This window comes from Stenella coeruleoalba (assembly GCF_951394435.1).
Source record: "Stenella coeruleoalba genome assembly, chromosome: 19".
In the NCBI taxonomy this organism is placed as follows: domain Eukaryota; kingdom Metazoa; phylum Chordata; class Mammalia; order Artiodactyla; family Delphinidae; genus Stenella; species Stenella coeruleoalba.
In genome coordinates, this window is record NC_137165.1 from 18637652 (window position 1) to 18665235 (window position 27584).

A 27584-nucleotide genomic window follows, 5' to 3' on the forward strand; every position below is an offset into this window, starting at 1 on the left:
TTCTCATCAATTTACTCTCATGCCAGTAGTAAATGTATCATCAACAACACTGTGTAGGATTAAAAGAAAAAAAAACAAACGCTGAGTATCTGATAGGTGAAAATATAGTTGCTGGCCATTTTTCTTTTTTTTTTGGTGGACTGATTGTCTATCGTTTTCCTCAGTTTTCTAGTGAGGTATTTATTTCATTTCTTTGGAAGGGCCTTTTGTACGTTAGAGGTATTTATACTGTGCATGTGCTGAAATGAAAAAGATCGAGTTTAAAGCCACTATACGTCTCCCCATAAAGAGAAACCGAATGCTCTAAATATATGCAATAAATAATGATACATTTCCCAGAACATGTTGAATATTTCATAAACTTTTTTTTTTTGGTTAGCAAAACTTAATAGTCCAAGCAGAATGTGTTTAAATGTGCTATGACAAAGATATAAGCAATTTCTGACACACTTAGATTTCTTAGTGCTATAGCAAGAAAAAGACTAAAGTAAACCTCAACACCATAGCCCTTACACTTAAACCACATATATTCTTTTATATACCTAATAGGATATGAGGATATATTTTGTCACCCATCAAGTGTCTTGGCTTAATGAAATATGTGGCAAAATTATGTACTTCAGAAAGGCCTTTTTAAAAAGGCAGTTTTAAAAATCATCTTTTTTGGGGGGTGATATTTTACGCGAAATATCAGCACTGCCACTAGGTAGTGAATACCCATTATGATATTTTCACCGTTGCCTTTAATATGTGTCACCCAATTACTTCCAAAAGATCGGAGGAAACTTACATAAAAGGTACATAGACAAGGGGGCTTCTCTGGTGGCACAGTGGTTAAGAATCCGCCTGCTGATGCAGGGGACATGGGTTCGAGCCCTGGTCCGGGAGGATCCCACACATCGCGGAGCAACTAAGCCCGTGCGCCACAACTACTGAGCCTGCGCTCTAGAGCCCGTGAGCCACAACTACTGAGCCCGTGTGCTACAACTACTGAAGCCCATGCGCCTAGAGCCCGTGCTCCATAACAAGAGAAGCCACTGCAATGAGAAGCCTGCGCACCGCAACGAAGAGTAGCTCCCACTCGCTGCAACTAGAGAAAACCTGCGCGCAGCAATGAAGACCCAACGTGGCCAAAAATAAATAAAATAAATAAATTTAAAAAAAGTTACATAGACAACATAGTCACCCAACTGAGGATAAAAGAAGGACAGGTAGGCAACGGGTGGGGGTCTCAGTAGGAAGGGTGACAGTCACACTTGAAACCCCAGCTAAGAATGGTTCCTGGATCTGAGTACAAACCTGAACCCTGAGCTTCCTGGAAGCTTCAGCAAATGGGAAACTTAATGAGTTGCATGGTTTCATTATTTAATAAGATTGGTAATTAAATATTCCCTGCACCCAAATATGCTTTTAATTTTTAAACAATAATTTTTGTCGAGGAGGAAGAAAAATTAATTGCTCAGCAGTGATTCGATGGTATTTTGTTTGTCTTGGCCGTCTTCCTCCAGCCAAGCTTTTGGTGTACACCTCCTATCAATAAGATCTTTCATTTGAGTCTGGGATGGCAATCCTCACTGAATCGTTCACAAGTTTTATAATTTAACGTAAACACCTATTCATTGAATCACTTCCCCTTCACTAACTAATTCCTTACAAAGAGTCAATCTCTTGAGTTCCCAGCAATTAAAAAGAAAAGTGCAATGAAAATGGAGCCACTCTTTTTTTTTTTTTCCTTCCGCCACCTATAGGGGCCAGAAAATGTTGTCATGGTGACAACAGCTGCTGGGTTATGAGTGACAGGTCTCAAGAGAGAAGTGTCTTGGAAAGGGAAGATCTCCAGTTAAAAAAAAAGTGGTGAGAGAGAACCAGTGCAAGCTCTTTCACTAAGCATGGTGGGAGATCAGTTGAAAGGTGTATTTATAACTAGCAAAGAATAAAAGAAGTATTTCCCCCTTTCTTTCAACTAACATAGGAAATGTTTTCCTTCCAAAGGAGAACAGATTTCTTTTAAGCAAATCTCAAGCATATGTACATATCTTGGCATAATTACATTTTAAAATTGGGATTCACACTGATGCACCAAATTGGTTGCCTTAGTAATGAGATATCACCCGGGCAACGGATGTGCTGCTCTTTCAGGAGAGCAAATCATCTGCTTCCAACCTACAGGGGAACAGGCTGGGGAAGGGGTGGCAGTGGCTTCTTATTGGCAGTATCTGAGAGGAGATAAATAAGAAACAAATTATTTTTGACATGTCATCATTATTTTCCAAATATGCTTTTATCTTTTTTATTCCTCAGTTGGGTGGGAGGAGGAAAAGGGTGGGGAGGGGGATAGGGAAAAATAAAGAGAAAGAAAGAGAGAGAGAGAGAGAGAAGAAAGGATGCTCTGTCGTTCTAATGTTAAATTTTTGCTGAAGCATTTTTATTGCTCTAAAGGGGCTTTGCATTTGTCAATATGTAAATACTAAATGGCTTCAGTTATTGGCTTACATTATAAATCAACAGAAATTTTCTTCACAATAAAAATCAATGACTTGTACTGAATAATGTTATTTTATTAGCATTGCTTAGTAATATATGTAGGAGTAAGGCTTCAACATTCAATAGTCGTTTATTAAATGTCTTGTAGATGATAAATACTCCTTGATTTCTTCATTAAGAACATACATACTTTCCATACCTATGTTCATTACCATATTACCATGATTTACCAATAAATGTTCAACATACTTTCTTCCTGGAGGATTCTAGTACTTGGTGTGTTTTTCTTCTCTTCCTGTACTCTGCCTTTCACCCTGATCATCTTTAACATGCTGGTTATTAATAAACCAGTGACCCCCCAACTGCCAGATTAAGTGGGCACTTTCAGTCCTTTATTTTGCTGGATGACCCTATGTTTGACACTGCTGATCATTCCTTCCTGAGATCTGTTACTTCCTCTGCTTCCCTGACTCATACATCCAATATGCTGGTCATCTTGACTCGAATGTCTCAGAGGTACTTTGAACTACGCCCTAAACTATTAGGTTCTCCAAATACGCTCCTGTCTCTGCACCCCTTCTCTCAAGCTGCAGAGACTTTGTATAGTATGGAAACAGAATATTGTAAGCCACAACCAAAAACAAACAAAAAAAAACTCCAATCAAATCGAAGGCTGCCAGCCTTTCCTAGCAGTTATTAATGCAGAACCATGACAGAATGGAATTGCTGACCCAGGTGCTTTGAGAAGACAAATCCAGAGCTAGCTCTTTACGTCTTGTTAGATAACAGGGGAAAGGTTAGTAAATATTTATAAACTTGTGATAAAATTCAGCTAAATTTAATTCTGTCATCATGAGTTGCATGGCTGCCATGTATAGTTGCTTCCTAATTGTCCTAATTTCTAAGGAGGGCAAAGAACTCTCCTGTAACACTGAAAGGGCAGTTTCAGTAATTCCAAGGAGTAAGACTAGTATACATTTATTATGGAAAACAACGTCTGTTTGATATTTTTGTAGACAACTTTGTTCCCTGTTTTTGTCACAGGAAGTTTAGTTTACCCACTAACCTTTGTGACAATTAACCTGCTCTCACATCCATGACCCAGCTCCAATGAACTCAACCTGTCTAAATGAATTATGAAATAGAGATTAAGATCTCTGTCCTCCATACAATGAACTTCCAAGTAAAATGTGAACCTAACAGAGTTGTTCTCCGACTTTTTGGCATCTCTCCTCCTTCCAAAAAGCCTTCTCTCCCAGCTCAGGTGGGTGACTCTTCTCTGAGCCCACCTGGCAGTCATTACCTGCTCAACAGTGTCACAATTACTCTACTGCACTGGCTGAGCGCTAACACATCTCCCTTCTGACTCGGCTGTCAGCTTCCTCTGGATGGAGCCCTGTCTTGTTCGTTGTATACCCCTATTCAGTAATGAATGGACAAATCCATGTTTATTACTCATTTAAAATACAATGAATGGATAAAGAAGGTGTGGCACATATATACAATGGAACATTACTCAGCCATAAAAAGAAACGAAATTGAGCTATTTGTAGTGAGGTGGATGGACCTAGAGTCTGTCATATAGAGTGAAGTAAGTCAGAAAGAGAGAGACAAATACCGTATGCTAACACATATATATGGAATCTAAGAAAAAAAATGTCATGAAGAACCTACGGGTAAGACAGGAATAAAGACACAGACCTACTACAGAATGGACTTGAGGATATGGGGAGGGGGAAGGGTAAGCTGTGACAAAGCGAGAGAGTGGCATGGACATATATACACTACCAAACGTAAGGTAGATAGCTAGTGGGAAGCAGCCGCATAGCACAGGGAGATCAGCTCCGTGCTTTTTGACCGCCTGGAGGGGTGGGATAGGGAGGGTGGGAGACGCAAGAGGGAAGAGATATGGGAACATATGCATAACTGATTCACTTTGTTATAAAGCAGAAACTAACACACCATTGTAAAGCAATTATACTCCAATAAAGATGTTAAAAAAAAAAATACAATGAGCACCCTTCTCCCACCCGGCCACACATCACAGTGTTGGAAAGGACATTAGCTATCCGTTTCTTCTCACCTCCTACTGAAAAGACATAATGTCAATGGTGGTCATCTGACCAAAGGCACATTTTTCTTTATTTCTTTCAATACTAGCCAAGGTCAAGCAGCGTATTTTTGACCATAAATATTCCCCATGAATAAAGCAGTGAGTGGACTGGCACTGGGGGCAACCTCTCTTGTCACAGAGCCATGCCTCCCCCACCCTTCCTGTAATTCAGTTTATGCTTTGTCCATAGTCATCCAGACACACCTTTCCCAACCCACTCCTGGCTCGAAAGTAACTTACCACAACAAGTAAAACTCTTCTCCTGGAGTATGTATTCTCAGTAAAAGAGAGTCCCTGATCACTTTTCATTACCGTACATATGTCAAGAGCTGATTCATACAGGAAACATCAGTGTTTCCTTCCAATCGTAGTAAAATATATCTTAGTTCACATACTCAAGAGTCAATGACTCAGACATCACTAGGGCCAAATCACCTTCTTCTTTCTCTCTGAGCATGATGCCATCAACATCTCTGTGGCTGGTTTTATAAACTTTTCTTCAATAGTGTGAGTCATACCTGTTTTTCCTATGAGGAGTGCACACTGAATGATGCTACCGTGGTATAAGTGAATAGTGGTTAAACGTGTGCAGAAGGCTGCACCACTGGGTTCAAATCCCAGCTGTGGGGTCCACTATTGGTGTGACCTCCAGCAAGGCACTCAGCTATTCAAGTGGCTTAAGTTCCCTTTCCTATTAGATGAAAAATACTGGTAGACACTCATTCACAGAGTTCTTATAAAGATTTAGTTAATGTATGTAAAGTGCTCAGAACACTGCCTGCCACTCAGTAAAGATCAGCTACTACATTAGTAGCTTTTTTTTTTTTTAACTTAAGGGCAAAAGTAATCAATTTCATATGAGAGAGAATTATTTTGCTTTTCGTCTGAGAAATAAAACACTTGACTGGTTTCACAAAGAAGCCAGTGAGCTTTGTTTGAAAATAATGTGAAAGCCCCATAGCCTCATGCTACTACTTGACAAAGTTTCACAATAAACAGTACATCAGGGAATAGGGGCAAATGAATAACTACACCCATACAATCTAACTTTCAGATAATGATTCTATTCACACTTTTTCTCTGGTTGGTTTACAAAATTATTATACTCAGACCTATATTAACCTTTGCGATTACTTGTAATTAACAGTGATGATATTATTCTCAGTTTCAGAATTTGCTATTTTCATTATACGTTTATGCTTTTATGAGCCACTCTTAACTCTTCACAAGATCCTCCTTGTGACTGGGACTATAATATAACCCAACAAGAAGAATGTAAAGTGCTGGTGACCTAAATGGGAAAGAAATCCAAAAAAAGAGGGGATATATGTATATGTATAACTGATTCATTTTGCTGTACGGTAGAAATTAACACAACATTGTAAAGCAACTGTACTCCAATAAAAATTAATTAAAAAAAGAATGAAAAATGCGAATTTAATAAATATAAGAACATAAAAATAATATTATTAATTGGGAAAAAACAACCAGGGCAGTTCTTGTGATACATGAGCCGCCTTTTTTTTTTTAATTTTAAAAAATATTTACTTATTTATTTTTGGCTACGCTGGGTCTTCGTAGTCGCACACGGGATTTTTCTAGTTGTGGCGAGCAGGGGCTGCTCTTCATTGCGGTGCACAGGCTTCTCATTGTGGTGGCTTCTCTTGTTGCGGAGCACGGGCTCTAGGCGTGCAGGCTTCAGTAGTTGCAGCACGCGGGCTCAGTAGTTGCGGCATGCAGGCCCTAGAGCACACGGGCTTCAGTGCTTTAGGTGTGCTGGCTTGAGTAGTTGCAGCACACGTGCTCAGTAGTCGCGGCACGCGGGCCCTAGAGCGCACAGGCTTCAGTAGTTGCAGCACGTGGGCTCAGGAGTTGTGGCACACGGACTTCAGTAGTTGCAGCATGTGGGCTCAGTAGTTGTGGTACATGGGCTTAGCTGCTCTGCGGCTTGTGGGATCTTCCCGGACCAGGGCTCGAACCCGTGTCCCCTGCATTGGCAGGCGGATTCTCAACCACTGTGCCACCAGGGAAGCCCTCTACAGTTCCATCTTGAATTCCACATAAAATTAGAAATGACAATCACATATCATTTTTGCCTACATTTTGAGTATTTTATTTCACTAACTTGATGTCTTTTCCTCCTTTCTCAGCGTTACATCACCTTTTTTTCTCGTTCACATCTTTTCCACACTTTCTCCTCCACTCATTCCTTTGTTCTCCCCTGTCCTGCCTTTGAGATTGCACCAATTTTCTTATGACCTAATAATCAAGCCACCACTATCCTTTCAGGCAGACACCAGACAAGCAAAAATAAAATTCTGGGAGCCAAGTGACCCAGGAGGCTGACTGATCTGAACACTGACAGCATGAAGCTTTTGTATTTCCCATATAAACATGTCTGTAATTTCACATGACTACAATAGAAGATTGACAACTGATTTCAGATTCGAGCTTGACTATGGACCCCACAGCTCATGTGTCATGGGTGCTACAAGCTGTGAGCCATATTTAGGATTGAAATAAAACCCACAAAACTCATGGCATGGAGTGTGGAGCAGGTCAGAGGCTAGCGTAATTTAAATTTTCAAAGGGCTGGCAGCTCTTGCTGCTGGGGAATTTGAGAATTATAATTGTGGTCTCAGGGTGACCACAAATTGCTTGAAGAAAAATGATTAGAGCCTGAAGATATTATTTTAAGAAAGAATATCTATGGTTAGTAGCCTTCAGTACGTGACAGAGGAGGGGCCTTGGCCTCTTAACATGGCACACTGGAAAGGATAAAATCTATTCCTAGAGCTAGGATCAAAGCTGTGTGATCTGAATTGGCCCAAATACATAACATAGTGACCAATTAAGATGTCTGTCTATAATCGATTATAGATGCCCTTTAAGAAAGGGCCAATTCCCCCAAAAGAAGACACAATTCACAAAAGCCTCTATTTGTCTTATAGGTGGGTCAAGAAATCCACTCTTCAAAATCCATCACCTCATTCCATATTTGTTGGTAATGGCCACACAAAAGATGAAGTCTCCCAGTACTTTTCTATCTCCCTTTGAGAATCCATTTTTAATATCACCTTATATGATGATTTTGATCTTGTCCTATGATACCCTAGGATGAGAACATACATTTAAAACTATACATGCACCAAAAAAATAAGGGAGTTTCTTGAGGGGTTCTGTGCCCTACTCTTTTTCTTTCTTTCTTTTTTTAATAAGCTCTCTCTCTCTTTTTAATATTTATTTATTTGGCTGTGCTGGGTCTTAGTTGCGGCACGCGGGATCTTTTTTTAGTTGCAGCATGCAGGATCCTTAGTTGTGGCATGTGGGATCCAGTTCCCTGACCAGGGATTGAACCCGGTCCCCTGCATTGGGAACGCAGAGTCTTAACTGCTAGACAACCAGGGAAGTTCCCCCACTCTTTTTCTGAGAGAGCAAAGTATTTAAAACTAAGTGAGTACAGAATATTAGAGAACCGTGATGCTTTGTAATGCATTTGGTGAGATAGTTTCATTAAAAATCAGTTAACGGTTAACTACCAGTTAACAGTGAAAACTACTGTCTTCTTTCAGGATCTCCCCAACCACACAACAAGTAAGTATCTTATTTTCTGGGAATTAATGAATACAACGTATAGAAGATGGATGACAGGAAACACCAAATCAGGAAGGTACAGGATGAAGATGGAAAAAAGCTAAGAGGAAATCAGCTTGGACAGCTCTGCTGCACAACACACTTAAAACAATCATTACACATGTTGACAGCCCCATGTGTTTGCTGCTGAACTGACGACTGATGTCTTGGCACCTCCTTGCTTAAAGCTGTAATTCTGAAAACTGTAGTTTCTTCAGTGCTGTCTAGAAATTCCACCTTATTTGATTTCTCATTCAAATGTGATGTAAAGAACACACACAAGCTCCAGTGTAGAGGGTGTGTGGGGAAGTAAAGCAACTGCATATTATGAAAGGAAGAGAAGATGATCTTACAAAAAAAATCCCACTGGCTACACAGCTTCATTTCTTTTAATTTAATGAGGCAAACATGTGGTACTACATCCAGGGCTTTTTAGAAAATGATGTTTTAAATACAGGCATACCTCATTTTATTGCCCTTCACAGATTTTTTTTTTAAATTACAAATTGAAGGTTTATGGCAGCCCTGCATCTAGCAAGTCGATCAGTGCCACTTTTCCAACAGCAATTGCTCACTTCATGTCTCTGTGTCACATTTCAGTAATTCTCACAATATTTCGAACCTTCTCATTATTTTTTTAACATCCGTATTGGAGTATAATCGCTTTACAATGGTTTGTTAGTTTCTGCTGTATAACAAAATGAATCAGTTATACATATACATACATCCCCATATCCCCTCCCTCTTGAGCCTCCCTCCCACCCTCCCTAACCCACCCCTCTAGGTGGACACAAAGCACCGAGTTGATCTCCCTGTGCTATGCAGCTGCTTCCCACTAGCTATGTATTTTACATTTGGTAGTGTATATATGTCCATGCCACTCTCTCACTTCATCCCTTCCCCCTCCCCGTGTTCTCAAGTCCATTCTCTACGTCTGTGTCTTTATTCTTGCCCTGTCCCTAGGTTCATCAGAACCATTTTTTTTTTTTAGATTCCATATATATGCATTAGCATATGGTATTTGTTTTTCTCTTTCTGACTCACTTCACTCTGTATGACAGACTCCAGGTCCATCCACCTCATTACAAATAACTCAATTTCGTTTCTTCTTATGGCTGAGCAATATTCCATTGTATATATGTGCCACATCTTCTTCATCCATTCATCTGTTGATGGGCACTTGGGTTGCTCCCATGTCCTGGATATTGTAAATAGTGCTGCAGTGAACATTGTGGTACATGACTCATTTTGAATTATGGTTTTCTCATCGTTCTCAGTGGTGAAAAACTGAAACCACTTCCTCTAAGATCAGGAATAAGACAAGGCTGCCCACTCTCACCACTATTATTCAATATAGTTTTGGAAGTTTTAGTCATGGCAATCAGAGAAGAAAAAGAAATAAAAGGAATCCAAATTGGAGAAGAAGAAGTAAGACTGTCACTGTCTGCAGATGACCTTCTCATTATTATTATTTGTGTTATGGTGATCTGTGATCAGTGATCTTTGATGTTACTACTGCAAAAAGATTATGACTCGCTGAAGGCTCAGATGATGGTTAGCATTTTTTAGCAATAAAAGTGTTTTTAAGTTATGTACATTCTTTTTACATATAATTTTACTGCACACTTAGCAGACTACAGTATTATGTGAACATAACTTGTATAGCGCTGGGATACCAAAGGTTCATGTAATTTACTTTATTGCAATATTCGCTTTATTTGTGGTGATCTGGAACCAAACCTGCAGTATCTCTGAGGTATGCCTGTTTCAGGCAAAACACTCAGATTTTAGGTCATCCAGAAAGGGTATTTGTAAGAATGAAAATATCCAGTGCTTCAGTGAGGCAAGGTCTTTCACTCATTAGTTGGTGGGACCATACACTGGCACAATCTTTCTGGAAGCCACTTGACAACAGGTATAGAAAATCTTAAAAGTACGCATCTTTTAACCCAACAATTTTGTGTCTATGAGTTTATTCCAAGAAAATAATCGAGGATGTTTACAAATACTTAATAGTAGTAATAGCAGTAGCAGTAGTAATAACAACAGGTATCATTATTGGACTTGGTGTCAGGCACTACTCTAAGTAAACAGAGATGTGCCCTGCAATGGGACCTGTAAGAACGTATCACTGGAAATACCCAAACATCCAGTAATAGCAGACAGATTGAGGAAACTCTAGTAAATCATATTAAGGACTAAGTCAGTTATTATAAATACATAAATTAAGTGTTTACACTTGTAAAATTATAATGAAAAGTATTATACAATGGTATGTTATGATTTAAATTTATGTATAATATAAAAGAAAATTACATTTTAAAACTATAAAAGGATTTGTATTTTTTCACGATTCTACATGAACTTGTATTGCTATTACTTATGTACTTATAAAACCAATACAATTCTTTGAAATCTAGAGGGTTATTTCTTAAAAAAAGATATTTCTAGCAATTTCAAAAATCCTCTAAAATGTCAAGCATATGACCAAGTATATGAAGAGAAGCAAGATCACGGATTATCCATAATTCTTGATACCAAGTGGTTAATGGTTTAGATGGTGACAGCGGAGAACTAGAAATTTTTTTACGAATCAGAAAGCAACATAGTTTGTATCTCCTCTGCAATCTTTGTGGTTATACAGTTTATTCCTTTAAGAACAATTAATTTTGGAGGTTCTTGTTTTAGGCAACGTCACTGATTCTTCTAACTTGACACTGAATCTCTACTAAGGCACAGAACAGGTACTGAAAGCCACGTTCTCACATGTTAAAACCTATTAAGATGTACTATAATAAACACAGTACGATTCTGGCATAGGAACTGACCATGGAACAAAATAGTGAGTCCTGAAATAGATTCAAGCATATATGGGCATTTAATAGTAATCAAAGGTGGAATTTCAATTTAAATTGGAAAAAAGAGAGGAATTTTTTAAATAAATGGAATTGAATACCTGGAACAAAATAGAGTTGGACCCTTACATCACACCATGTATAAAACGAAATCCCAGATCTATAATTTTTTTCTGGAAGAAACTCAAAAACTATAAAGAAAAGGACATATTTCATTACATTCAGTGAAAAACTTTCACATCAAAGAGTATACCATGAACAGAATCAAATGACAAATGACAGCTTGGGAAAAATAGCTGCAACACATAAAGATAATAGCTCCCAGAAATTCCTAAGAAAAAGGCAAACAATCCCAGAAAAATGGGCCACTGATAAAAATGAGTAACAGAGGAAGCAATCCAATAAACACACCCTTGCTAGTAGTCATGAAAATAAAAAATGAAGTAGTAGAAACGAGGTAGCATTTCTCACTGACAAGAATGGAAAAAATTCACACACTTGGTGTGTTACCTTTGGATGGTGGGATTTTAGGTGGTTTCCCATGGATTTCCTTATACTTTTCATTATGGTTTGAATCTGTTTTTACAATGAGCGCACTTTAATTATATAATAAAAAAGACAAAGCTAATTTTTATTTAAAAAGGAAATTTAAAAAGTCAATTGTTGGGGAGTCTTGTTTAAATTAGCATCTCCTGATGCTGCCTGTACAGCGTCACACTACATTCCCATAAGGAAACAGAAAAATTGAAAACACGTCACATGGAAAGTTAGGTGACTGATGACCTCTTCCCAGAAACTGAAATTCTCACTAATTTTATGGCCTGTGGAGTTGGTTCGAAGAACATAATGAGTAGATCACGTATATCGTGCTCTAGGATGGTCTGCCTGAGAATTTAAAGGGAGGTCATACCCTACTCACTGCCTTATGGTTAAGAAACGCAAGATCTACACCACAGAGAAGACTGGACAGCTTTCCCTCCAGGGTGCAGGTGATAGTTTTTGAAGCAGCCATCCCTTGTCTTTTAGAATCTCTCTTTTCTAGGTAGAAATTGTAATTTCTCACCAGAAAGCAAGCAGAGGTGCTGTAGAGAGGACTGAGAAAGGACGAGTCCTAGTAGGCGTGTATATCTGGAATTCAACCTTTTCTGTAAGAGCTGGGCCCTGGGGTGGGGAGGGACAGGGTGGGCCCCATCTTTGGCTGACAGAGCTGCAACAGGTGAAAGTCTGTGGGACACTGACAATTGTGAAAGAAGTCAACAAAATGCCGATGTAGATTTAAGAAGAGGATTCTACCAGCCAACGAGTGGAAAGAAAGTGAGTTCACGGTAGGGTGACTACTGTATCATTTGTTACCCATGCTGGGACACTTTGAGAGTGAAAGGTTTCCTACTATTTACAACAGACCACAGTCAGAAACCAGGACTGTCCCAACCAAACTGAGAGGCCAAGCCCTGAGTCTGGTCAATGTCTTGGATAGGCATGAAGAAGAAAGACAAAGTATCAGATCTGCAACAACAAAAACTCCCACTGGTAAGTAGGGAAGATCAAAAGTAAGGATTTGAATATACAGTAGAACAGATGCATGAAAATAACTCACTACAGCAGACAAAAAACAGAGATTCCCCTTGCAAATTTACAAGCTGTCTTGAGAAAGAAAACAGAACGGAGTAAAAGCAGTATTAAAAAAAAACAATTAATAGAAGGAAACTGTTCTAAGATGAAACAGAATTTAGTATTCCACTCCAAAAGTTTTCCTGAGTTCTAGGAAAAATAAACGAACGAGACCAACACTCAGAAACATCTTGGCAATTGGAAGGGAACTTTTATAATCTGCACATGATATAATCTTTTACCCAGAAAAACTAATAGAATCAACAAATGTGAATCAAGAAACGTTTCATTCTGGATACAGTTAAACCAACATAAGCCAATATTACTTCTCTATACCGACATTGACACATAGAAAATATAATAAAAACACAATAATAAAAGCACAGCAGCTACAAAAACAATAAAATATCTAGGAATTAACTATGAGTTCATAAGACCTAAGTCTAAAAGTCAATAAAATTATTTAAATAAGCTTATTCAATACTCTTAAGATGATTTAATATTATAAAAATGTTAATCCTTTAAAATTAACCTATATATTCAATGCAATCCTAATAAAAAGTATTGTCGAATTTAAAGAACTCAATAAACACAGATTAAAATTTATATTACAGATTAAAGGTCTATGTATAGAATAATCAACCTCAATAAAGAAGAGTAGAGAAGATGGACTTATCCTACCATATACTAAAACATACTACAATAAAAGCTACGTGGCAGTAGTATGAAAAGAGGCAGATACAGAAATGGAACAGAATAGAGCACTCGGAAACAGAATACATATATATGTATATGTATATATATATAAACTTCATACATAATAAAAGTGGCACCACAAATCAATAGGGAAACAACAGGTTATTTAGTATTTAGATGGTATTGAGAAAACTTCCTCACCATATAGAAGAAAGTGAAACTGGATTCCTAGAGAGAACCACATACATAGATGGATTCTGAATGGATTAAAGACCTAAATGTGAAAGGTAAAACTATATAGTTCATAGAAGAAAACATAGGATAGTACCTTTGTAACCTAGATACAAGGAAAGCCCTCTTAAATAAAATTCCAAGGCACAAAATATAAGGACAAAAAAAGAAAAAAAGAATCAAAGAATTTGATTATGTCAAAATTAAGGATTCTCTTCAACAAAGCACATTAGAAAGTTCATCAGGAGAATATATGTATGATATCTAAAGTGAATAGAGATTAATGTCTAAAATAGTCAAGGAATTCCTGCTAATCAACAAGAAAATGATACCAATTACAGTAGAAAAATGGATAAAAGATATGAACAGGCAGTTTACAGGAAACCCCAAAAAGCAACAAGCATTTAATGAGATGCTCAAATTCAATGGTAATCAGAGAAATAGGAAGTAGAGCAACAATGAGATATCATTATACTTACTAGTCTGGCAAAATTTAGGTACCTGGATGATACAGCTAAGGATGTGGGCACATAGTAACCTCTACGTACAAACTGGTGATGTGCAAACTGGCAGACATTCTGGAGAGGAGCCTGGCACTACTTACGCCAATTAGGTCTACATATATCCAATGACCCAGCCACCTTTCCCCTGATGGATATCCCAAGGACATTCTCCTAGAGGAACACGATTTCTTTTTATATGCATATATAATTTTTTTACATTAAAATGGTTCAATCAGAAGGTATGGAAATGGGTAAGAGGGATAAAAAGAAATACCTGAGTGACTGAATGAAATGAGAAGGGGCCCTGCACAGATCAGTGATGACAGGTACCATGGTCTTACGAGGACCGCTGAGTCAGCACCGCACACCTTGGCAAGTGCTGGCGGTGGGTCGTGATGGGTGAGGGAGGTGGTCTCACACAGGCTGGCCAAGCTTGTAAATTATAAGATAGAAAAAGTCCTTTATGCAGTTAAGCTGAGGGAAACAACTCAGTTAACTGCAAGAGACAAAAACCAGACTGCTTCAGACATCTCTCTGTTTCTAAATACCAGAAGACAAAATAGCTTCAGAGTTTTGAGGATAAAATAATTTTGAGTTCACGCAGCCCAGTGAGTTTTCCATGTGTGGAGGCAACAGAAAACACTCTTAAGATATGCATAGATGCAAAAAAATATACCATCGTGAACATATCTTGAATCAAAGAAAACATTCAACTCATCTTTAAGAACATAAAAGTAAGGCCTTATCCTTGTATGTAAAATATTAAATTACCTTTTGTAGAAAGAGGACAATCCTTACGAGCATCTGGGCACGGAGCTCTTCCAAGGTAAACAACGTTTGGGGTGTTCGAATGAAAATTTTGGTCTTCCCGTAAGCTACATCATCCTGAAAGCCACAATGTTTAATCAGTTTCTTGACAGCCTCTTTGTCTGAAGGGAGGTCATGGTTGGGCCAGGTGAATTCAGAGATCATTTTGTACCTGGATGAAAAAAAGAACAGGGCACGGGTTAAGGGAGAAAAACCATGTGGTATCAATAGATGCAGAAAAGCTCTCCAATAAAATTCAAGATGCTTCATAGAAAGAAAGAAAAAAAAACTTCTTAGCAAACTAGGAATAGGGATGAATTTCATTAGCCTGATAAGAGTCACAGAAAAAGTCTTCAATAAAATACAACACTCCTTCAATAAAATACAACACTCACTAAACAAGGATTAGAAGGGTATTCCTTAATTTAATAAAAGCTATTTGCCAAAAACTTGCAGCAAATATTATTTGTAATGTGGCAACCTTGGAAGCATTGTCTTTACAAACAGAAACAAGAAAAGGATGCCTCTGTCATGGGTTTTTGAACGGGTAAATGACTGGGGAAGGAACAAAACGTCACTTATGAACAATATGACTCGCTTCAAAGGACATCAAGCAGATCTTCAGATAAAGTATCATCGCTAAAAGAAAACTAAGCACAGTTCTGCACATAAGGTCAATACACAGATCATTTGCAATTCTACGTACAAGCAGCCAACAGTTCCTCAGTACGTGGCCCTCTCATAGGTTAGTGTGAGGGTGACCGTGAGTAAGATAGCAGTCACACCAGCTTCTTCGTGAGGGTGACCGTGAGTAAGACAGCAGTCACAGAGTCTCAGCCTTTTGTAGCCTAATCTCACGAGCGACATCCCATCACTTTTGACACATTCCATTTTGCTAGAAGCAATTCACTAGGGCCAGCCCACACTCACAGGAAGGGGATTACACAGGCATGAATACCAGTAGGTGGGGATCACTGGGACCAGCTTAGAAGGCTGCCTACTGCAGTACTTCTCCTCCACCCTTGGGGCAAAGTTGTTTAATACACGTAGTCAAATTTAGTAATGTTTTTCACATACTGCACCTGAATCTTAAGACACAGTGAGAAAGGCTTTCCTCACGTTCAGGTCACAGAGTAATTCACCTACGGGTTCTTCTAGTACTCATATGTTTTCACATTTTACGTTTAGATCTCTGGTCCATTTGGAGTTTATTTTGATACGGATCCAACTTTTGACAAAAGGCTATTTCCGATATTATTCACTAAAACGTCTGTCCTTCTCCCTCTGATTTAATATGCCATTTTATCATATGCTAAACTTTCATATGTACTTCCGTTCATTTCTGGGCTTTCTGGTCTGTTTCATTGCTTTGTCTGTCCCTCGGCCCCATCAGTACTGCAAATGTCTAATTATAGATGTTATAAGTATATTTTAATATCTGGTGGTCTTTTCTCCTTCTTTTCCTTTTTAAAGGTATTTCTAGATATTCCTGTGTGTTCATTTTTCTATATGAACTTTAGAGTCAATTTGCATAGTTCCAGGGAAAAACAATCACAAAACAAAAGAATCCTTTCTGGTATTTTTATTGGGCTCCCATGTTACATTCAGTAAATTTAGCTTTGATGTTGAGTTGTCCTATCCAAGAACAAGGGATATCATTCCATTAGTTCAAGTCTACTTTCGTGCCTTTCAGGAGTCTTCATGTTCTCCTCCTAGGGCTTTACACATTTCTGGTTAAGATGCTATGTATCTAAGGGGCATCTGATCCCTTCTTCTTGATGTCTCTCTCTTTTCCTGATTTCCATCTTAGCTTCCACAACAGCACACTCTCCCTAGCTTCCTTCTGTCTCTCTGGATATCTCTTCTCAATCTCATTTTCTGGCAACTCCTCATTCCTGGACGCCCAAAATGCTGGAATGTCCCAGAGCTCACATCAGGCCCCCTTCTCTCTATGTACAACCTCCCACATCGCTTCATCTATTCCATCCACTTTATTTTTCAACTCATGCATTTACTCTCCCACGCCCAGTTCTCAGTTCTGAGCTTCAGACTCACATATCCAATGCCTATATAGACCTAAAGGTATCTTAAATTCCTCTTTCAGTCCTTCCTACCTCAATGTCCTCAGTTTCCTGGGAGTCATATTTGATCCCTTCTCTTCTCTATCATTCCTTCTAATCCATCATCAGGTCTATTGACTCCACCTCCAAAATATATTTAAAATTCAACTATTCTCATCTTTACTGCTACAATCCTAATATACGCCACCATCAAGTTGACTACAGTAGACTCCTAACCTGTTTTCCATTTCCTCTTCAACCCATTCTGCATATTTAGCAGCCAGAGCAGTATTCTAACGAGCCTCACATCATCTTTATCTTTTACTTTCTCCTGCTTTCATTGTTCTACTCCAGTCGCCTTGGCCTTCTTTAGGGTCCTGTAATGCGGCTGCCTCTTTCTTGCTTTGGAGACTTTGCATATGCTGTTCCCATTGCCTGGAATGCTTTTTAATCTACTCTTTGAAAGGCTGAGACTCCCCATAGTCTGTTTTTGATTCTCCTTCATCAACCATCAACCCTCACCCCCATTATTCCTCTCTAGGGCAGCCAGATGGGTTTCTTTTCCTCACACCATTCATCACAGTTTGTAATCATATTGATTTGTGTGCTTGTCTGTTGAATGTCAGTCTATGGGTACCACGAAGGCAGGGATTTTGTTTTGTTCCCTGCTATACGCCATGTGCCTATCGTGTTGTCCACCATACAATGAGGAACGAGACAGCTACTGAATGAAAGAATGGAAGAAAATACATTTAAAAGTCTAGTCACTTGCCAGATAGAGACAGAAACAGAAACCAAAGAGTTCTAATATGAAGAGAAAGGTAATATTAAGCGACGTCACGTGAAAAAAGGAAATAAAATCTAAAAACTTCCAAATTCATTATAGAACTATCGATAGAATAAGAGTCAACAGGGAGTAACGGCATTTGTTTAAAGTTTTAGGCATGTTGCAGAAACTAGAAGCAATCCTACTGCCACACTGCTCAGCTAACACATCAGGGTAACGGCGCCCTTCCTTTCTTCCTGACGGTCAAGGGCATGCCCCAAGTTCTTCAGCAAACCAGCATCCTGAACTTGTAAATTAAAAAGCTAAATTCAACTGCTTTCTGACAACCAGTTTTACCTCCCTGAAAGACTTTAGCAGCTTTTCAGGTTATCAGTACATTTAAAATCCTTCTCTCTCTTTTTCAATAAAAGAATGAAAATGAAAGTGACAAGTAGAAATTTAGGTTCAAAGCTAGCTTACAAAAAATCTGCAGAATCTAAAAGCACAAACTCATTGCAGAAAATATTACTTTTTCTCTCACCAGGACTGAAAACATTCATCCAATGTCCTACACACCTTCCATCCTACCCCATGTCCCACTGTTAATTAGTTCAATCAGTATGACATTAAAATAAAATGTCAGTTTTTCAATGTGAACAAACTCATTTTATGTAAAGTGGCAAATAAACACAGCCTGCAGAGGAGGGATAGACCATCTTCCCAGATGCACATCCCACCATCTCATCCAGCACTCTTCCTAGATGACTCTAGTAGAGAGGACCTAATCTCGACTTAGATAGTCATCAACTGGAGAGACTTCAGTCTTTCCACAATTCTGCCTTTTAAGGGGCAAGTTTGACACTTTTATTGTGATTATTAATATGTTTCAATGTTCTCAACTTCTCATTTAATGTTTTCTATTAATTGTGCTTTCTCTTTGTTGCTTTTTACCCTATTTTCTCTTAGGCAGACTGAGTTTTCTTTATGCCATTTTACTCCTTCCTCTGATAAAGCCGCACATTCAGTTGTGAGGCGGTGCACTGTTAAAGACGATAGGTTCAGGAGCCAACTGCCTGAGTTCAGACACGGCTACACCACTACTTGGCTCCGTGACCTGAGGCAAGTTCCTTAACCTTCGTGTGTCTCGGTTTCCTCATCTGCATAAAATGGCGGCAACACACTCTCCTCATCTGGTTGTCGGCTTTAGGGACAGACTACATGCAGACTGTTTAAAACAGTGCCGGGTACATATGGTGTGAGCACTTGACAATGTCAGCACTACTATTATTATCATTCTGAGAAATTAAATATGTAAAGATACATACTTTTTCCTGTCTAGTTAATTAACATCTATATTCTTCCCATAAGGAGTACAAAAGTCTTTACTTCTCTATATTTCTCACTACTATTTTAATTTTTGTTGCAAATGATTACTACAGATTTCTTTTTCCTCCTTACAGTCAATACTTGTTCAGATTTCACAAAAAGTTTTACCTACTTATTTGTTCAATGTTGCTTTTTTGCATTCCATATTTTCCTCCTGCATTTATTCTCCCTTTTGCTAAAGTATACCCTCTAGAGATTTTTCAGAGGGTCTATGACCCTCTCAGAATAGTAAACTTTCTGAGCCTATATATGTCAGAAAACGTTTTTATTCTGCCCACACTCTTGAATGATACCTTGGCATGGAAGAAAATTCTAAGCATAAACTTCATTCCCCTTCACCGTGAAGATACTGCTCCTTTGTTTACACTGACTGTTGCTAATGAGAAGTCTGATGTCAGTATGAGTCTCATTGCCTCATAGGTAGTTTGCCTTTCTTCTTGGGAGCTCTAAGCATTTTTATTTATGTCTAACATTCTGAAAGTGAACATAATGTACTTAAGTTTCATTTAAAAACTTCATATGTTTTACACTCAGTGTATTCTTTCATTCTGACCCCTAGACTCCTCTTTCCTTCTGGAGCTCCAGTTAGATGGCTTCTGGCTCTCCTGGATCAACCTTATACGCAGCTTGACCTTTCTTTAGTACTTCCCATCTCTTTTTCTTTGTGATGAGGTCTGGAAGAAGTCTTCAGCTTGATCTTCTAGCTCACTAAGTTGTTTAAAGGAAGTCTAGTTAAGAAAAAAATTTTTCTAATTGTGGTAAACTTTATGTCTAGTAAAATGCACACATTTAAGTACACGAATCAGTAAGTTTGAAAAGTGTGTACACCCATGGAACTGACATGCCGATCAAGATACAGATCATCTCCATAATCTCAAAGAGTTCCCCCATTGCCCTTCCCCCTTTCCAGTCAACCCCCAACCCAGAGCAAAGCACTGCTCTGATTTCTATCTGTTCTTAAACTTCGTGTAAATGGCAGCATCAAGAAATTACTCTTTGGCGACTCCTTTTCAGCATAATGTTTTATTCATCCATGTTGTTGCTGTATTAGCCATTCATTCTCTTTAATGCTGATTAGTAACCATTGTATGATGACACTACAAATTGCCGACTCCTTCTACTGATGGACAATTCACTCTTTCATTGTGCTTGATCTGGTTTTCATTTTCTAAATCTCTAATTAGTTCTTTTTAATAACTACCTGTTCTTGTTTCTAACTTTGTACTCCTACTTTAGGACCACAATTCTCTCCTTTATCTCTTGGAGAATATGAAATAGGTTTATTCTAATGTCTTTCACTCCTTGCTCTGGCCCCTTGGGGGTGAGGTTTTTTATTTGTTGAGCTTATTGTCTCCTTTTCATTGGTCTGGCCTTTCTCAGATGTTTGACTGTTATCTCGTCTCCTTTCCCAGAGTCCTTCTACGTATGTGTACATTTTGGCATTTGTTGGCCTCTTGTTAGGTGGCTGCTTTTGCTTCCTGAGTCTTGGCCAATATACCTATGACGTCTCCGTTACAGCTGCTGAGGTGGTTACTTGCACTGGCCATTAACCTCCCGGTGTGGCAGCTGGGTGAACTCCAGCACAGTAGCTGAGATGCTTCCTGAATGGCAGCTCAAGCCTCACAAGGCAGTCTTTCCTTAAAACTGTGACCTCGGCTTACTTCCGGGCCTTCATGTCTGCTTCGTATTGTATTTAGGAGTGATCCACACCTTTAAGGCTCACTGAGAATCCCCCTTCTGATTCCACAGTGCGGCTATGCATTAACGTGGCTTTAAATACACATATTTTATATTACTGGGGGATGTTCTGCAGTGGGAATGGGAGATTTAAGCTTGTACTCCTAAGACCATCATATTTGAAATGCATAGGTTCTTTTTAATCTTTTCTATTTTTACATGAGCATTAGAAAACAGAATCCAATCCTCATAGCATGTCTTTCATGCCAAAATACACACCAAACATCTTGAGTTGAAAGTAAAATAGGTGCATAAAGAGATTACGAGTGAGGATATGCACTTGAAAAGTCCTTGTCCCCTCCAGATCGAGCTTGCTTATTCTCTTATTTCAACTTCTTTCCATGGCTTCTATTATCATGGTGTCATGATCATATATTTTTAGTTAGATAAATATATATTTTAGGTAAATATACTTTTAGTTCAGCCCCATCCTATAGTTACCCATTCCTACCCTGCTCATTCTAATACTTAACTTCTGCTGATCTTATATACGTGACAACACAAAAATCAATACTACAATTGAGTAATTGCTAGAATTCTGAGTAATGACAAGGGACTAACAATCTTCCTATTAATATAATTTGACACTGTTTGAAGTCAAGACTCAGAATGAACACATCTCTACTCATGACAACACTCCTACTCTACAGCCTCAATTTTAAAAAAACCAAGTTTCAAGAACAGTATGATTTCAATAAGGAAAATGATCAGTTTTGAGCATAACCTTTTGATCAGTATAAAACTGTTTCAATTTTCTAGGCTATTCTGCTATAAAGTTTTATTCATTCCAAGAGTCTCCAATTAGTGTAAATCCCTTTCCCTTCTTTTTTTTTTTTTTTTCGTTACGCGGGCCTCTCACTGTTGTGGCCTCTCCCGTTGTGGAGCACAGGCTCCGGACACGCAGGCTCAGCGGCCATGGCTCACGGGCCCAGCCGCTCCGTGGCATGTGGGATCTTCCCGGACCGGGGCACGAACCCGCGCCCCCTACATCGGCAGGCGGACTCTCAACCACTGCGCCACCAGGGAAGCTCCCCTTTCACTTCTTCACACAAGTAGCTGAACACTGGTGGAGAACAACAGACAGTGCTCGGTGGTGTCACTGTACACTTATAACCTCAAATGTCAAGTGGGTGCTCAGATCTTCCTAGCAGCAAAACTACTATACACACCTATGCTTTCCCACTCTCCAAAATGAGTATTTTCGTTTTCCCTCCAACCTCCTACACCACATCTCCTAATCTTCACTCTCAGCTCATGACCTCGCCTCATACTTTACTGAGGAAATGGAAGCAATCAGACAGGAACATCTTCATCTTTGCCATCAGCCAAGCTTCGAGGCTTCCTGCATCTGTATTCATATTCTCTGCCTTTCATCCTGTTGCTAAGGGTGAAGCATCCCTGCTCCCATCTAAAGCTGACAAATCTTGCACTTGTGCTTGGGATTTCATTCCTTGCCTTCTCAAGGATGTTATTATTACAATTATCTCCCTCCCTCCTGTGTCGCTGGTTTCTCCCTCTGTTCTGAATCATCCCCACCTGCATACAAACATTTTCTAGTATCTCCTTGACCTCACATTCCACTCTGGCTGCTGCTTCTAGTTTTCTCTGCTCTCATTCATAGCACACATTCTTGAGTTGTCCAGAGACATCCAACTTCTCACTTCACTTCCCCATCTTGCTCAAATGGGGCTCTGTCCAGCCTTTTCTCCTTTGACCTCTATGTTGCCTAGTCTAATGGTTAAGCTCCTGCTTTTACCTTACTTGATGACGCAGCAACATTTAATACAATAACTGTACTTTCCTTCTTGAAATGCCATCTTCTCTTGGCTTCTGTGACATGACCCTCGTCTGATATTTCTTCTAGCTTCTTGGTTGCTTCTTCTCTCTCTTTGCTCGTTCTTTCATGTCAGACCACAAAGCTAAATGTTGGCATGGGCCTCCTCCTCTTTTCTATCCAGCTCCAAGACTTTACATACAATCTGTATACCAATAACTCCAAAAATTCTATTTCCAGCCTGGACTCTTCCCAGAACTCCAGATTTGTATGGCGAAGAACTTACTTAGTATTTCTACCTAGACATTTAGTAGCCATTTCAAACCTAACACAGCCAGGAGACAATCTTGATTCCATCTTTGCCCCAGTTTCATGTCCGCCTCCTCAAGCTTCTCTTCCCCCATCTTTCTCACCTCAGCAAATGGTACCATGCTTACCCAGATGCTCCAGCCAGAATCTACTTGTTACCCTTCATCCCTCTCTACTACTCTCTCATCACGCCAGTCCATGAGCAAGTCTAGTCCACCTTTCCACAAAACATACCCTGAATCAGTCCACTACTCTTGGATCTGCAATAATTCCTTGTTCAAGGCACTCTCGTTGAGTTGCCTCTCCTGGATTCCTGCAATAGCATCTCTAAATGTCTCCTTGCTTCCTATTCACACAGCAGCCACAGTGATATCTTAAGACATCCATAAGATTGGGTTGCTCCCTGCATAAAATCCACCAGTGGTTTTCTACCACACTTAGCCAAAATCTGAACTGTTTAGTCTGGATCACAACATTCAAAATGATCTGGCCTATGTCCATCTCTGATCTCATGCTGCACCACTGCCCTGTCACTCAGCATCCTCCAACCACACTGGATGACGTTTGGTACCTAAAACACCACTTATTATTGCAAGAGAGACTTTTCTCCGCTGTTTCCTCTGCTCCACCTGCTCTTTTCTTTGACCTTTGTATGGCTGACCCCGTCCTGCCATTATTATCTCCTTAGAGACCCTTCTCACCAATCAATATGTTATGTATTTGTTTATTCATATTTTGTGGAATCTGCAATCTACAACATAGGAAACGCTCAATAAATATTTTAAAATAGATGAATAGATGGAATTTAAAACACTATTTTTATGATACCAGGTGTCAACTATCATTATTGTTAGTAACAATAAATAACAATAGCAATGATACCTTACACTTATTGAGTGATTACTATATGCCAGGTACCATTCTAAGTACTTCACATATATTACTTCATCCCCCAGCAGCCCTACCAGGTAGTTACCATTATTATTCCCATTTAAAAAAATTAATTAATTTCCCCCATTTTATACATAGGAATCTGAGGCATGGAAAGGTTATATGATTTGCCTAAGGTCAAAAAGCTAAGAAATGGCAAAGCCAGGATTCAATCAGGTAAACTAATTTTAGGGCCTCCATGATTAACTACTTAATATTTTGTTATTATTATAGTTAGCAATATCGGTAATGCTAAACAGCATTAATTGAACATCTATTATGTGCCAGGCACATAGCCTTTTTGCTTTGGTTAATTTAATCCTCACAACAAAAGGCTTATGAGGTAGTGTTACTATACTCATTTTACAGATGCAGAAGGACAGTCAAAGAAGCTAAATTTCTAGCTCAAGGTCGGGCAGCAAATGAGTAGCATAGCCAGGATTCCAACCCAGCTGTGACTCCAAATCCTTGTTTATTCTCCTATACTACATGCCCCCATTTTCCCCATGAAGAATAAAATTTTTCCCCATGGTCCGTAAACCACAGACTCGAGGGGACTCCTGCCGATTCTGGGAAGGTCTTTCACAGTTGCAGTTTCCTCATCTCTTCTGTTCATTCAACAAACATTTAGATTGTCTGACAGGAGCTGATGCACGGTTAAACATGGAGAGGACTCCATAATTCTCAGTGTGCTAGCAGGTTTCCTTGTTTAGTCTATTCTCACCTGTGAAGAAACTTCTCATAGGTCTGGCGGAAGGCGAACCCTGCCCGACGCACCCTCACGTTTTCCAGGAGTCCAAGATACTCTACTTGATGCCGGCAGCGTTCATCGTCAAAGATCTGTGGGGACTTCTTGTCGTTGGGTTTGATGCAACGTACATAATATGGTTCCTAAAGAAATGAATCGGCAAATGATAAGTTTCACTGGAGAAAAATCCCAGACTAAAGACACTGACATGTCATTAGTGTTAGCTGTGTCAAATTAAGCTCTGTGACTCTCATTTCTCAGGCATAGACTTATAAAAAAATTCTTCCTTTCCCTTCAACTTAAATTTCCCTTCAATTAAATGCCTGGAAATTCTCAGGCATTCAGTTAAAATTTTGTATTATTATATTTTAGGACTCATCAGGAATAGCAGAAAGGGGGTAAAGCTAGGGTGTAAACAATTGAGACATGTAAACATCAAGTTTTTGTGTATTTACAGAAACATGATTAAAAGTAACAGAAGGAGTAATTTAATAGAAAGAGGCAGAAGCTGTGGTAAAAATGCATTGTTGAAGAATGTAAAATAATTGGCACAGCCCTGGTACATACTAAGTGTTCCTTTCACCTTTGAATCATTTCAGTCCTTCAAACTGGAATAGCTTCTTCGGAATATCAGTGCTTTTACATGCCTAAAAGGAGCAAAGATAAATCTTCCCTAGAGAAAGACTACATAAACTTGGGCCTCCAATTATTTCTATAAACGGTTTTGCAAATTTAATGTTTGGAACAAAGTAAGTTAACCAGATATATAAGGAGCCAAGATAACATGAATTAGAAATAGCAAAACAACATACAAAATAAAAAGATCTGTAAGGGTCCAGATATTGGAGTTATCAGATAGAAATATTAAAACAACTATGCTTAGCACGTTCAAGATGACAAAAGACAATATTGAGAATTTTTTTAGAGAACCAGAAACTACAAAAAAGAACCAAACCAACTGGAAAACCTAGGACTTAAAAATACAATAATGGAAATTAAGAACTCAGTGGATCAGTAGAAGAGTAGATTAGAAATTGGTGAAGAAAAAAATTAGTAAACTAGAAGGAAGGTGAGAAGAATTTTCCCAGGATGGATCATGGAGATGGAAAATAAAGAAGAGAGGTTAAGAGGCACACAAGACACCGTAAAGTGGTCTAAGTAACTGGAGTCCCAAAGGGAGGAGACAGAAGGGGCAGAAGCAATATTTGAAGAGCTAATAGCCAAGAGCTTTGTAAAACTGATGAAAAACAATTAAGCTGTAACAAACTGAAGAAGTCCTACAAACTGCAAGCAAGATTTAAAAAGAAAAATGTACACCAAGGTACATCAGTTAAACTTCTGAAAACCAAAGAAGGGCAGCCGGAAGAAAAAAGGCTAACTACCTAAAGGAGCAACAAATAGACTGACAGCTGACTTCTCAAAAGAAAATATGGAATCCAGAAGACAGATGAGTATTGTCTGTGAAATTCTTAAAGAACTGCCAATGTAGAATTTCACACCCAGCAAAAACGTTCTTCAAGAAGGGAAACAGCATAAAATATTTCCAGAATTTGTCAACATCAGGCCTCAGATATAACAGGATGAAGTTCAGGCAGAAGAAGAATGGTCCAAGAGGAAGCTCGGTGATATAGAAAGAGGAAAAAAGAAGTAATAAATGAGTAAATCTAAACAGATATTGACTATTCGTAGTAGTAATAATAATGATGATGATGATGTCATCATCTTACTGGCTATATATATATATATATATATATATATATATATATATAAAAAAAAAATAAAGATTTATAAGTACATGACCAAAAGAGCGCATAAGCTGGGAGGAAGACAAATGGAATTAAGATGTTTTATGGCCCTTGCATTGTCCAGGAAGGAGGTAAAAGCACCCAATAAGATTAGATTTCTATAATCCAGAATGACATTGTAACAACTTGAGTAACCACCAAAACAATATTATAATGTAAATCTTCCAAAATAATAACGTGAATAAATGTAGTAATAAAAAATCATTGCAATACTGAGTGGTAGTGTGTGTGGGGGGGTGGCAGTGCAAGGAAAGGATGCCTCCCTAGGTTTAACTAAACATTCTGACTCAAAAGACTTACAGCCCGCACTTGGCAGGAGTCTACCCAGGAGGACAAGAACATGGTTTGCCAGCAGGCATGTCAAGGTCGTGCAGCAGTCCATACCGCAGTCAGGTAATAGCTTGGGCACAATAAGATAAGTCCGTATCAGACAGATGTGGGAAGTGCCCTTGGTTTAAAAGCCTCATGCCCCATAGGATTCAATATCTCTTGTAACAACTCTAATAACATAGCTCCCAGGGTCCTTGAAAGGGACATGCCTAATACATGAGTCATCACGCTCAGGAAGCCAAAAGTACGTCATCCCCACCAGACAATTATCATTCTCCCAGTACAGGTGCAATTTACCAATAGGGGTAATTTTTATCTTAAGTGATGTTGCCTAGTAATATAGTTGATATACATCATACTAGGTTAACAGGGGAACAGAGCTAGAAATTTAACTGAGGTTCTCAAGCAGAAGGAATAGAATTTTGTTTACCTTTTGCCCACAGTAATCAATCAAAAAGATTAGGAAGCAAAGAAAAAGAAATATACAAGAGACAAACAGAAAGCACTAATGAGATGGTTGATTTAAATACAACATACGATAGCTACGTTAAGAGTAAATGAACTGGGCTTCCCTGGTGGCACAGTGGTTGAGAATCCGCCTGCCAACGCAGGGGACACGGGTTCAAGCCCTGGTCTAGGAAAATTCCACATGTGCGGAGCAACTAAGCCCATGCGCCACAACTACTGAGCCTGCACTCCAGAGCCTGTGAGCCACAACAACTGAAGCCCGCACGCCTAGAGTCCGTGCTCCGCAACAAGAGAAGCCACCACAATGAGAAGCCCGTGCACCACAACAAAGAGTAGCC

General features: G+C 39.0%; 1 protein-coding gene across 5 annotated transcripts in view; it reads right to left on the reverse strand.

The window, feature by feature from the left end:
* The window catches only part of MYO1D (myosin ID), a 350547-nt gene that overhangs the window by 178935 nt on the left and 144028 nt on the right, over positions 1-27584 (reverse strand). For all 5 annotated transcript variants that reach the window (XM_079905380.1, XM_079905378.1, XM_079905379.1 and 2 more), the window contains 2 exons: positions 24620-24786; positions 14898-15105 (listed from right to left, as the gene is read on the reverse strand). In XM_079905380.1, the coding sequence (XP_079761506.1) occupies positions 14898-15105; positions 24620-24786 (375 nt within the window). The remainder of the gene's footprint in view (positions 1-14897; positions 15106-24619; positions 24787-27584) is intronic.